At 45.5% G+C, this 13,344-nt stretch overlaps 1 protein-coding gene across 1 annotated transcript in view; it reads left to right on the forward strand.

Annotated features, from left to right (window-relative positions):
• LOC104531300 (pre-mRNA 3'-end-processing factor FIP1) overlaps positions 1 to 13,344 on the forward strand; it is a 26,677-nt gene that overhangs the window by 10,556 nt on the left and 2,777 nt on the right. Inside the window, exons 7-14 of the mRNA XM_010176151.2 lie at positions 7 to 131; positions 2,221 to 2,326; positions 3,707 to 3,905; positions 5,877 to 5,903; positions 8,361 to 8,418; positions 8,961 to 9,016; positions 10,369 to 10,567; positions 13,075 to 13,233. Of these exons, the coding sequence (XP_010174453.2) occupies positions 7 to 131; positions 2,221 to 2,326; positions 3,707 to 3,905; positions 5,877 to 5,903; positions 8,361 to 8,418; positions 8,961 to 9,016; positions 10,369 to 10,567; positions 13,075 to 13,233 (929 nt within the window). The remainder of the gene's footprint in view (positions 1 to 6; positions 132 to 2,220; positions 2,327 to 3,706; positions 3,906 to 5,876; positions 5,904 to 8,360; positions 8,419 to 8,960; positions 9,017 to 10,368; positions 10,568 to 13,074; positions 13,234 to 13,344) is intronic.

The following is a 13,344-nucleotide window of genomic DNA, read 5'->3' on the forward strand; positions in this document are numbered from 1 at the left end:
CCGTAGGTTCAGCAAGGAAGAACAGGAAATGCTGAAAAAGAAGTGGAAAACAACATAATCAAAACAGAATTCAAAACAGACTTCTTGGCTCTGGTGGGAGGACGCATGAAGGCTGGACCTCCTCCTAATAGGTAAGAGATAATGCAGAAATAAAACCTGGGTGCACTGTGTTCCTCATAGGGGTAACTGGGATCCACCTGGGCCATATCTGAATCTCCTCAGGCCTGAAACAGAATCAGCTTTTAAACTTTACAGGAAGCTGCTGTGGTCACTCATTAACTATCATCTTCAGCAGTGCTGTCCTGAGGGTTGTGCAGCCCTGAGCTACCCGTTTACCTCTCCTTTGTGATAACCTTACTATAGGGCTGCACAGGGAGGGAAATCTGTATCCCAGCTGAAGGGACACATCTCTGGGAATAGAAAAACCAAGGCAAATACCTCAGCTTGGAGGGCTTATATTGCTGGCTTCTTGTGCTTACTTATTCCCACGATGTTAATCTTTGCTTCCTTAAGTGGAAGTGGGTTACATGTTTGGCAGCTGATAAGAGGAGCTATTGGTTTCTGAACCTGTATGCTGCACTGCTTGATGCCTGCTGATCAGTTAGTTTCTCCAGTGAGAGAGGATCCACAAGGCTGGACAAAGCAAAACAATTGAGTCATTTTGATTGGCAACCTCTGCTGGGAAAACCACTTTGACCTTATGAGGTTGATTTTTTTTTTTATCAAAAGCTTCAGAAAAACAAAACTATTTGAAACCAGAAGAGCCAGAGCTTTGGGATCTGGGAGTTGCTGTTGCTTTACTGATGTTACATCTTCTGCACACCTGTCTTTTAGAAATCAGTCCTGCATTCCAACTTTCCACTTTGAGAAGAGAACCAACTCTATGCTTCAAGTATAAGCTTTAAAGCTTTGCTTAGTCTGTTTGCATTTAAGCACTTTGCTGGCATTTCTGTCCCCCTTCATAGTGCCACCAAATCGGTCATGTTTGCTTCCAGCTGTTCTGTGTATCTCATGAGATTATTTTGAAAATTTACTGCAAAATAAGCTGATGCTATTGTAACAATACAGTATATTTGTCCAATTTAACTTGCAGTCTGGTTTTGAAAGTACTGAGGCACAAGATTCTGATCCTGCAGCATCAGAGCTTTTGGTCAGGACCAGAATGAGTATTTTTGTACACCATAGCAGTATCAAAACCATGAGCTTAGCAGTGAGTTGTTTGGTTGGGTGTTTTTTCTTGAACCCAAAGTGAGCAGATTTCCCTGAGAAAACTGTATCTCTCCAACTAGCCGGCATTTTTGTATCCACTTTGTCTAAATATCCTTCTGAGAGAGAAAATTTTGCAGTCTAACTTGGGAAAATGCTAAAGTTTATCTGTCCTATCTGCAGGAAAATATGTCTAAGGCCATACTTACACAAACCAATTGTTGCATGAATATAGGATGAGGAATTTTTAAACTTCAGTTGCAAGTGCTTCTCTCTCTCACAAACCTTTGCTTGTGATGACCCTACAATAAACTTCTATAAAACTGTTCTTCCATAAAAATGTTCGTCCTCTAAGAGTCACCTGGCTATGAAGATAAAAGATCACGGAAAATTGTAGGTTCTGTTTCTGATTTCCACTGGTGCATAGGCAGCACTGTTTCTTGGCTATATATTAATTTTTTTTTTCCAAGGCTCTAGCCTTGATTTCGTTGAAGGCAGTGGCAAAACCTTTGACTTTAAACAGACCCCAGGGAGATGGGCTAAAAAGTGTCTGAGAATCCGATTTGTAAATAACTTCAGTGGTGTCAGCAACACCTGGAATACTGGGCAGAAAGTAGGAAAAACCTGGGCTGATAACATTAAAGGCTTCTCCTGATAAATATTCTCCACTTTCTCTGAGCCTGACGTGGGAATGATTATTCAAATCTGGAGGGTGAATAAAGGATTTCAGCTCTGAACCAGAGTGTGCAATCTGTGTTACTACACCCCTGTGTGGTGATTCTTTGGATTGTGTCTCTGGGTGATCAGAGAGACCTAACTCACTCCTCTCAGCAGAGCTCAAATTGTTCAAAAGTGAAAAAGGACTTCTCATTCGCCTCTTGTCCAATTTGAATGCTGCCCCTAGAGATTTTTCCCGGGTGGAGAAGAATGTACAGGAGAAGTCTGTCTGTTAGTCAGGAAAACTGCTCCTTCTGATGTCTTTGAGCCTAAAAAGATACTTCTGCTTTGTACCAGGAAGCTGGGTGGGACAATTGATGTGATCGGTGGCCAGGCAGGCACAATTAGGAGAGTAGAAGGAAGACGTCGTGATAAGCATGCCTCTGAGGAGAACCCAATTCAGGTAATTGTTTTGTGGTGTCTTGACAAATTTCTGATTTTTTTTATTGCACTTCTAGTGAACCATGAGCAAATGTCTGTGCATTCCTGACCTCCCTTGTCAATTTTCTATCTGCAAGGCAGCAGGTAGTGCATCAACCCTATCAAGGCCATATGTAATTCCCTTCTGAAGGTTGAATTAACTGAAAAAACTTTATCTTGCTAGGAACTAGGGATTGTCCTTTAAAGACTAACCTGTCCACCTGAATGGCAAGGCCCAAGCTCCTTTTCTCATCAGCCCTCCCAAGGTATTCCTTGGGGTGCGTAGCTGGGAGGCATTTAGTGTCTTGTTCTCTTCCCTTCCACTGTCAGGTTGGAGTCTCCAGCTCTGTGGTGGAGGACTTCTGCCTGGGGCTTGTTTCTTTTTACTTTGAAGTAACATTTAGTCTTAAGCATCATTAGATTTAAGCATCATTTTATTTTATAAGAAATAAAAGCCTGGGGTTTAGAACTGGGCTCAGTTTTGATCTTGCATGGCCAGTGTATGATCATAGTGTTCTGCTTGGCTTCTAGGCAGGATGATTCTGTGTGTAGGATTTGAGGACCATCTGCCAAGAACTCTTCTCTCTTAACCACCTTCCTCCTACCAACCACTCCTAATTCACCAAGAAAACCCCCAAATATGGAACTTTTCCCCTATCTGGTTGCAATTCCTGGTTTTGTTTTTACATGTGTTTTTGTTGTCTGTTTATTTTTTTAGTGGCCAACAATGGCCAAAAAAGAGTTTGCCTAAGAGAAAGAATTTGCTGGGAAATGGTTGTTGTTCCTCCCACTTCCAAGCACTGATACCTGTATTTCCAGGTCATTCTGATATCTCAGCATATTGATCAGCGATAGTGGGTATGTGACATGCTTTTGTCAGACAGACGTGAATCCAGGCTTCCTTTGACCTACGTGGGCACACTCTAGAGCAGAATTTGGCTTCTTGCTGCCCTTAGGAAAGAGAAATTTGGGTTTGTTTTTTTTTTAAAAAAAGAAGAAGCACTACTGTGTTACCCTCAAGTATGGCAGCTTTTAATCTGAAGCCTGTGTCTGTGCAAGTTGCCGTGAACAAAATTGTTCATAACACCGAAATGTCAATTGTCTTGCACAGTTGTGTATATAATCTAATCTCACTGCTGTTCTGCCTAAGAGAAGATGCGTTGCTAAGCATCTCAGTTGCTTTGATCAACCTTCCTTCCTCCCCAAAAGATGTTATCTCCTGGGTATAGCATAGCCTGGTCTTTCCAGGTATCACAGTGCTGCCTCTTCTGGTGTGATTCTCCCTTTATACCAGCACAGTGAGGTCCTAGCTGCAGGAGCAAAGACATTAAAATGCTCTCTTCCTGTTCTTCTGCCTTCTAAGGTCCTTGGAGACCATGGAAGTAAGCCACAACCCCCACAGCAGCCCCAGCAACCATCCCAGCCCCAACAGCCACCTCAGCAACAGCCGTTTGCACCACCAGCAGGCCCACCGCCTCCCCCGCTCGCTGGGCCACCTCCACCACACTTCCTCCACCCTCCTCCACCAGTGACTTCTGTTCCACCTCCCCTGCATCCTCCAGGTATGTGTTCACACAGTAGTACGTGGGCAGTCTGAGACTGCAAGTTAGGACATCCCAGGCTTGGAGCAAATCAAAAGTTTAATCACTAGATGCTATGGGACAGTCGAGCAATCAGGTAATGGGTCTTTAGACCTGGCTGATCTTTGTTCAGTGTCTGCATCAGCCTATTTAACATTTGCCCTTGGATATTTAAAAAATGTTCCTTGAAAAAAGCTCCAGGCTGTGTTTCTGTGAGAGAGCCTTTGGGTGCTACTGATCCATTTGCTTTATTGATAAGTACGAAGAAATGGGTTCCTGTTTATCTGTGGAGGAAGCTAAGAACCCAGGAATTGCTATCCTGCGTCAGATCAGCAGGCTCTTAGTTCAGGATCCTGTCTGGCTGTGACTGATTCCAAGTGTTCCAAGGGTGATGCTGGAATTGGCAGCTCTAGCAAACAACTTTCCTCCTAGTCCAGGTCAGTTCTTGGTTGGTTTATGCCTTGAAATACCAAAATTTATATCTTTTCATGTTTATTTCTGTGCATTTTATTGTACCAACTGTCACTGCAGGATGATTCTTACTGCTCCTAGAACAGTCTAGTGTCCAGTGCAGACATTGGAGTGGTGCTTCATTTTAAAAGCAAAATATAAATAATATAAATGAGGCCTTTACCACGGGTTTCTAGCCCATTGGGTGTGGTCAGTCCTCAGCATTGGCAAGTTTGTATGCTCTTATCAATAACAAGATGGGTTTGTATTGTGCTAAGAGCATTTGGCACTTGAGAAGACACTGTCAAGATAAGTCCTGTGTCTGCAGGAATTCCCTCTGCCTCTGCAGTTACAGACTGAGTCCTGAAACTTTTTGAGATAGAGGAGGTGAAATTTCTGATTGTTTTCTGCTTTGTTTCCTTGAGCACCATGTTACAGAACAGTTTCATTGTCTCTTCTGTGCATGTAATAACTCGGTTTCCACAAAGTTTCTTAATGCATCTGAAACACGGAGGCCAGTAGTACTCTGTCTGGGCACCAAGCAAAATACGGTAACACTGGTGGAGAGAACAAAGAACTTTGTGACTGAAAAGGCCAAATATCTACTCGTGCAGCATTTTCCAGGAGGCATAGGGTCATTTTTCTATTGACCCTTTCCAGTGCAAGTTTACAGACATACTGACCAGGACCTAAGACACATTTTTCTGTCTTCATTTCCTACTAAGTCTGCACATCTTGTGATCCAGCATGAGTCATGTCTGTGCCCCTCTTGCTTCCAGCTTAAATAGCACATCAAGGTTGAAGCGAAGGCCACGCTCTGGGCTTTCCCTGGTCCTGTAGGCAGCAGCCAGGCTTCTGAGAAGTCACGAGGAGCACATCATGCTGTAACTCCTATATTTTGCACTGACTCCACATGCAGAAGAGACAGAATAAAAAGTGCAGTCAGGACTTTTAATCTGAGGAGGATTATTATTGCAGTACTCACTGGTGGACCATGATAGGTTTTCCTGTTGCCTGTCATTAAAATGATCGGCAAAATCAAGATGAATAGTTCTCTTGTTCTTTCGGTTGTTGACCAAGGTGTCTGATTTCTCTATGCAGTTATGATTGACATTTTTTTTTTTTTTAAGTTAAAAAAAAAATAAAACAAACAAGCAAAAGTACACACCGGTGGCTATAGCAGGTTCTCTTCTCCAGCTCCTTCTGTTGTTCTGAAGGCCAAATCAATTGTTTGTACGTTGACACTCAGAAAAAGGAATTCTCCAGTGTAAGAGAGTGGCAACATTTAAAATTATGATGTAAAGGTAAAAAATCATCATTTGGGAAAATGATAATGTTTGTAGCCTAGTTACTGCTTTAATAGCACCAATTTTTCCGCTGGTCTGTTTGCTCAAATATGTGAAATTTATTCAAAAGTGTGCTTTTTGCTTTAGTTTGAGGTACAGAGATGACATGCTTTACCTGTTGTACTCACTTGGTTTGCTTGCTTATTTATCTCCACAGGTCTGCCACCACCCGGTCCTATTCCAGGTAGGTGTTAACTTTCTCTTAATAACAGCAGTGATTCTGAACACAGAGATGGCCCTGTCTGAGCGTTTGGATCAAGGAACATGAGATAGGATGACACCAAGACCCATTTTAGAGCACAGTTAATTTAAAGCTAATAAACTCCAATGCAGCATTGAACTCTAGCTGCTTATCTTATATTCTGGACCTAAATAATAATCTGTAGGGCTGTTTAATGCTATCTTGATTTGTCTCTGAAGTGGATCAGTCTAGGGAGTGAAATGGAGAACTTCAGGTGGCAAAAGCCACTTATTTGGATTTGAAATGGTTTAGTTCTTGTTACGGCATTTGTGCAGGAAAAGTCTGAGTGACAAGTTGGTGCTTTCTGTAGGAGTCTGGAGTGTGAGACTGAGCAGAACAAGTGCTGTTTCCATCAGAAACCTTTGCTCCTTGATGTGCAGTAGAGATGGTGAATACTAATAAAGAAATGGAACAACCGATATCTTGTGCATCAGTTAAGAACCCCACTAATTCAGAGCTACTATAAAACTGAGTTTCCTCTAGCTGTAATTTTTTTTTTCTACTGGAAATTTTGCCTAGTCCAGGGAAAACAAATTTACCTGTTTGTGTAGCAGCCCATTTGGAGTGATAATTCTGACCAGATGTCGTAGTTCTGACAATCCAAGGTCAATGGTGACTGCATACATGCAGTCAGGCCACTGCCTCTGTGTTATACTTGATTCATGTACCTGAAAAAAGTCTGCACCCAAAGCACTTTGGACTTGGTGTGCTTGTTCTCACTATGTGTCAGACATGTTGGACTTGATTCACAGCTTTTGTGTCCATGCTTTTGTATTCATGCTCTGCCCTGGGCTTTCCAAATGGAAATATGGAAAACCTACAGTAGCTTGGAGAACCTAGGTTTAATGTAAATGGCTGCAGTTAGTCAGAGGACTCCTGTCCTTTGTATCAGTACAGTTTCCTCCTTTTTTTGTTGTTTTATAGTAAACAGAAATTTTTATGCAAAGCCAGGCCAATGGGTGCTTAGTCTGTTCATATTGGCATTGGCAGCTGCCTAGAGAATTAATAGTTGCTTATAGTTACAGACACTAGTTTAAGAAGTTCTTTTAGGAGCAGTCAGCATCCTTCTCACTTTCGGATTGGTCAAGGTTGAGGACTTTGGATTCCCAGGCGTATGTCACTTCTGAAAGTGGCCTTCATAAATTTCTCCTTAATTCACAGAGTTGTAAAATCATAGAATCACCTGGGTGGAAAAGACCTTTGAGATCATCGTGTCCAACCATACCTGTCCACTACTAAACCAGATCTCTGAGCACCTCATCTACCCATCTTTTAAACACCTCCAGGGATGGGGACTCGACCACCTCCCTGGGCAGCCCATTCCAGTGCCCGAGAACCCTTTCACTGAAGCAGTACTTCCTGACATCCAATCTGAACCTCCCCTGGTGTAACTGAAGGCCATTGCCTCTTTTTCTATCGCTGGGAGAAAAGAAACGCACCCACCTCGCTACACCCTCTTTTCAGGGAGTTGTAGACAGTTATAAGGGTTCCCCTCAACCTCTTCTTCTCAAGACTAAACAACCCCAGTTCCCTCAGCCATTCCTCGTAAGGCTTGTTCTTTTCTGTGTTCTTGAAGATACTGCCTTGTGATTCTGTGTAATAACTCTTCATAAGTTTGACGCTGGGCCCATTTTTAAAGCGTCAGACCTTTCAGACAACTTCCCCTGCACTGTTGGTGCTGTTTTCTCATGATTTTTAAATGTACATGTGCTCAGAAAATTGGCTTGCTTTAAAAACAACCAAAACCAGGTGAATTCTGCGTTAGGTGATTTCACAGAATGACAAAATTGCCTGGATTGGAAAAGCCCTTCAAGCTCATCGAGTCCCATCATTAACCCAACACTGACAAGTCCCTGACTAACCCATGTCCCTCAGCACTATGTCTACATGACACTTCAGTCCCTCCAGGGATGGGGACTCCACCACTGCCCTGGGCAACCCCTTCCAATGCCTCAGAACCCTTTCAGCAAAGAAATTCTTCCTCACATCCAGTCTAAAATTGGTAAGAGAAAGTTACTCATCTTAATCAGTGGAGCAGTAAAACCTTTGCTGTAGTTGCAATGTGTCTACATCCCAAGAACCTGAGTTTCTGTCTTCCACAGGACTGTAAGGGTTAATGTTCTCTCCTTAATTAATCTTACGTTTAAGATGAATAAGCCAAAAGAGAAGGTAGTTCTTCCTTTCTTTTTCTTTCCATACCCCCACAGAACTAAGACAGCTGTAGGGTTTTAATTTTGGTAGGAGATACAACCCTGGAGGAAAATTACTCCATTTCAAACAGGGCTTTGTTTATAGTGAAAAGATGCTTTAACTGCTTTTAACTGTAAACAGCAATGAAGTTGTGTTCCCTCATGGCAAGCTGTGAAATCTTTGTGATGACTTACACGCTTCTGTCCCTAGGGTTGTTCCCGCCTCCTCTGGCACCACCACCAGCTCTCCTCATTCCAACCTTGGATGGGTAAGACCACACCTAGGCTGAGCTATCCGTACGTAGTGAGGAAGAGAGGAGGAGGAGGATGGGTCTAAAACCAGTGCTTATAATTCTTAGTCTTGGATTGGGGTGGAGGGTGAGAGTGGAGTCTATAGGGAATCCTCTGGGTGTTTAACTTGATTGATCATCTTCATGGCACCAGAAAGAGTCAATAAAGTGTAGGTCTAGTGCAGAGTGGTTGATACATGTTATGTTACTCCAGATATTTTCTATAAAGATTCTCCAGGTACTCTGTAAGCACTGGTTATGTCCCAGGACATAAAGCCTGTCTGCTTTACAGAATGGGTGGGGTACATTGAATTGCAGCAGTTTCAGAAGGTGTGGCAGAGCTACTGCACCTGTATGTATTTCTGATAGTTTGCAATGCAAAGTGATTCACTGAAACCGTGGGTTTTCCATGAGGATTTTTCAGACCTTCAGAAAAAAATGGGGTAAACTTGCAGCACAGCCATACCTGCAAGGGGTCACTGGTGGGTTAGTAACTTGCGTCCTTTTCTCTCTCTCCAAAGCCAGCCAGCCAGCTACAATAACAGGCAGCCACCTCCATTTGGCTACAACTCTGCAGGTGAGCACTGAAGATAACGAACAGTCACACTGGTTTTATCTCTGTTCTCTGGGATTTGGTAGTTCAGGCTTTTCTTAAGCTGATGGACCATCATACTTGCTTTACCTTGAGGGTCTTGCTATCCCAGTCTATCCCAGTCACTGGACACACATGCTGAGTTTGACTGCACCATACAGTGTTTGGAAAGCTGAATGTTTTGCAGTGATGATGAGTGCAATTTTCTAGTTGAGTGCTGAGCCTCAGATCACTGTTTTCAATGCACATACCCGGCAACAGAGAAGCTTCCCCACGTGCCTCAGCAGCTTGTTCTTCTGCTTGTTTGCATGCACACTCTCGCTCATACTCTCATCCTTTTCCCCCACCCTCAGGGAAAAGCACAGCCATCACCTTTGCATCTCTTCCCTGAGCTTTTGAATGTCCTCCTCCCCCACTTTTTCTTGCCTACGGGCACATGCAGGCATCTCTCTCCTTTTGTTTTGTAATGGAAGAGGCAGTGCCAGGATTTCAGCAGATTTCCTTCCCTGTTGCAGCCCTGCCAGCAGTGCCCACGTTCTCTCCCATTTCCTTAGTGACCAGCACTTGTGCTGAGCAGACAGAAGCGCAGGCAGCAGCACTGTGCTGTCTCCTCTGCAGGAGGTGGTGGGAGGAGTAGGTAGTAGGAAGCCTCCCTGAGAAACAGGAGCACCAAGTGCTGTCCTACCTGAGGCTTTTCAGCAGCTGTTACTGCTTTGGGATATGACCTTGCTGGTCCAGCTGAGCAGGCCCCAGCAGGCCAGCATCTGGATGATGGAGAAGTGCTAGTGGCTCGGGGCTCAGCAGGTGGCATCCTTCATGAACAGCTGGTGCTCCTGGCTCTCCCCAGCTGCCACCTTAGGCGAGAAGGTACCTGGTGAGAAGTGAGACCTTGTAAGGGTGGCCAGGAGCCCCAGGGCTAACTGAACTCAGCTAGCTTGGCAGCACAGGGGTGCCTGAGCATTGCAGGCACCTTTGCTGTCTAAGCCAGGATGTCTGGGAGGGATGGATTGAAACTTCTCAGTGAAGCCCTTGTGGCATGTCCCTTATAGCAGGACCTACAGAGAGCAGGAGCACAGCCCTTGCAGTACTGTGCTGTGTAAGGGGCTGGGGAGATTTTGCAGTGACGTCTCTGAAGTATCTGATCTTAAGATATGTGTGTTCACATGTTTTTAGCAAACTGCTGAAAGTAAAAAGGGAGAGCGAGGACAGGATGGGGTTGGGCCACTGTTGTCTCCTTGGATTCAGCTGGACCTGCAGAGGGTGTCTTTGGAAAGGGGGGCACAGAGAGGATGCTGTTAGTGCTTCAGGTGAACAAGTATTCTGCTCTCTCACTGCAGATTCAGGTTTCATCAGCTACCCACCCATCTCCACGTCCCACACGCCCTGGGTGACAACGGTGGACAAAGGCACAAGCAGTTCCAGCAGCAGCCATTGGGAGTACTCGGGATCCCGGCGCGAGAGGGAGCGGGAGCGTGAGCGCGAAAGGGAAAGGGAGAGAGACAGAGACCGCACTCCGACCACTAGCGAATACAACAAGTGAGTGCTGTGTGAACAGGTGTTCCCCCTCTACTCTGCCCTGGTGAGGCCACATCTGGAATATTGTGTCCAGTTCTGTGCCCCACAGTTCAGGAAGGACAGGGAACTTCTTCCAGGAGTCCAGCGCAGAGCCACAGAGATGATGAAGGGAGTGGAACATCTCCCTTATGAGGAAAGGCTGAGGGAGCTGGGGCTCTTTAGTTGGAGAAGACTGAGGGGTGACCTCATTAATGTTTATAAATATGTAAAGGGAGAATGTCAGGAGGATGGAGCCAGGCTCTTCTCAGCAATGTCCAACAGTAGGACAAGGGGCAATGGGTGCAAGCTGGAGCATAGGAGGTTCCATGTAAATATAAGGAGAAAGTTTTTCACTGTGAGAGTCACTGGACACTGGGACAGGCTGCCCATAGAGGCTGGGGAGGCTCCTTCTCTGGAGATGTTCAAAACCCACCTGGACATGTTCCTGTGTGACCTGCTGTGGGTGATCCTTCTCTGGCAGGGGGGTTGAACTAGATGATCTCCAGAGGTCCCTTCCAATCCCTCCCATGCTGTGAGTCTGTGAGTGCTGGGCTTCCACAGCTGCTGCTCACCCCTGCCCAGTGGGGAGCAGTGGCCTTGCCCAGTCACACAAGAAGGTGTTTGGTCCAGGGATGGGATTACAGATTATACCAGTTTCATTTTCTGAAACTGTCTGGGGAAGAGATACTTTAGATCAATAACTAGAGGACAACCTAGGAGCCGTTGTCACTGGGTGATTTCCTGTGTCTGGTTTTTTGTTTAATCCAGCAGAACCAGTTAGGCTTGCTTTCCCACCTGTAATGTGAGGCCAGTAAATGATAACAGCCCCTCTCTGTTTACCAGGTATTTCACAGCTCAGTGTGAAACATTGGCCATAGAAGCTGCTGCTTCTTGTCTTTCTAAATGCAACTGTCAGATCAAAGGGAAAACCAGCCATGCTTTGCTCAGCTCTCTAGAGGCTTTCAGGGCAGGGAGTGCCATTCACCAGGAGTCAGCCGGGAAATGTAAATCCCAGGCGCTTCTGCTGGAGACAACCACTTTGGTGGGAACCGATGTGATCTCGGGTGACAGCAGTGCTGGGAGCACTTGAGAAAGGAGGCTTCAGCCTCCCAGCGTTGATCTAGAGGGCTAAAGTGAAGGCTAGACTGCAGAGACTCATTCTAAACCCATCACTTTTTCGTTCTGTCACAGGCAGCGTCAGTGTTTTGCAGGCTTCAGGCTCAGAAATACCAATAGTTATTCAAAACATGATCAGAATGTGCATTCCTAGCAGAGGGGTGCTGCCTGCCGGGGAACTTCCCGGCCCCAGGGGTGAGCAAATAGGGCAAGGTTTTCCTAACTTCCCCTCCCCCACACCCCTTTTTCTTTACAAGCTTGTGGGCACTGTGGGTAGATGGGGGAGGAACAGAGCAGAAGACAAACTTGCTACAGTTTGAAGAGCTCAGACTCCCACACTTCCTGGACAGGTTCATGCTGCAGCCAAGTCCTGTGGTCAGCTCTCCTGAGCACATTGTTGGCATTTCTGGGTGCTTTGGAGCACGCTGACCTCTAAGATCACGCTTGCCAAAGCAGGACAAGTAGCTGTGCTTAGTGGAGTCCTTTGGAGCACACTCAGATGATTGATACTGGACATTTATCTCTCTAGCTTGTTTCCATGAGAGTTCGGATGATTTTTCAGACTTCCTTTCTCTCAGAGTTTGAATATTGTTTCCAACAGTGGGACTTGTTAACCCTTTAGCTTCTGGCTTTCAGAATTTGAATAGGGACTATGGGGTGTAGAGGGAAGGGGAGCGTGGGATGTATCTGAACTTGGGGTACATCTTGCCTGCTCCTGTATGTGGATTGAATGAGGTACCTTGAGCAGATAGATAGGTGTGGGCAGAAAGGCCGTGTCAGCAGTACTCACAGTTTGAGTTTTTGAACTCATGGGGAAGAATATAGTCCCTTAGTCTTAACTCACACAAGGTACAGGTTATGTGGGACAACAGCGTTGTGAAGTAAAAATCCAGCACCAGGGGAGGCAGGATGATGAGAGTAGCATGTTCCTTTTGTCTTCGAACAAGGTAGCTGATGTCTTGGACATATTCCAGAAGGATTGTGGGGGCAAAAGCCCTGAGACATTGGCCACACACCTGCTGGTAAGGTACTCCCTTGGCAAATCCAGAGAACAGATTTTGTAAACTCTTTGCCTTGAGAGGCCAGGAGAAAGCAGTGCTATTCAACTGTTGGGGCTTGTGCAACAGGCAGATGGGGAAAGTTCTTTCACTGCGGTTAGAAACTGTGATTGCGTTGCAGCTCGGGTTCAATAAGCAGCAGCAGCTCATTGTGATGGGTTTTTTCAGTAGCATCCCAAATACCTCAGCCTGTTGATAAAGGAAGCGGTGACAGGGTCACAGGATGGGGTTTTACAGTCCCGTAAACATGGCTCCTAACTTTGAGGTCCACAAGTAATGTGTTCCTCTGTCTCACTTCTACTTTCTCTTCTGAAGTGATGATGAACGATACCGCTACTACAGCCGAGAGCGCAGCTACGACTTTGAGCGTGACTACCGCCGGAGTCGAGATCGCAGCAGGGAGCGAGAGGATCGGCACCGAGAGCGCAGGCACAGGGACAAAGAGGAGAGCAGCAAGCATAAGTCTTCAAGACGGTAAGAGCTGTCTAGGGTTGAACTGGGCTGTTGATGGGAGCACACCTTAGCTTGATGTTCTCTGAGTGAACTGTTGCCCTGGGTCATACTGGCTTCGGGGCATACTGGCTT

This window comes from Antrostomus carolinensis, unplaced genomic scaffold (assembly GCF_000700745.2).
Source record: "Antrostomus carolinensis isolate BGI_N321 unplaced genomic scaffold, ASM70074v2 scaffold4429, whole genome shotgun sequence".
Lineage (NCBI taxonomy): Eukaryota > Metazoa > Chordata > Aves > Caprimulgiformes > Caprimulgidae > Antrostomus > Antrostomus carolinensis.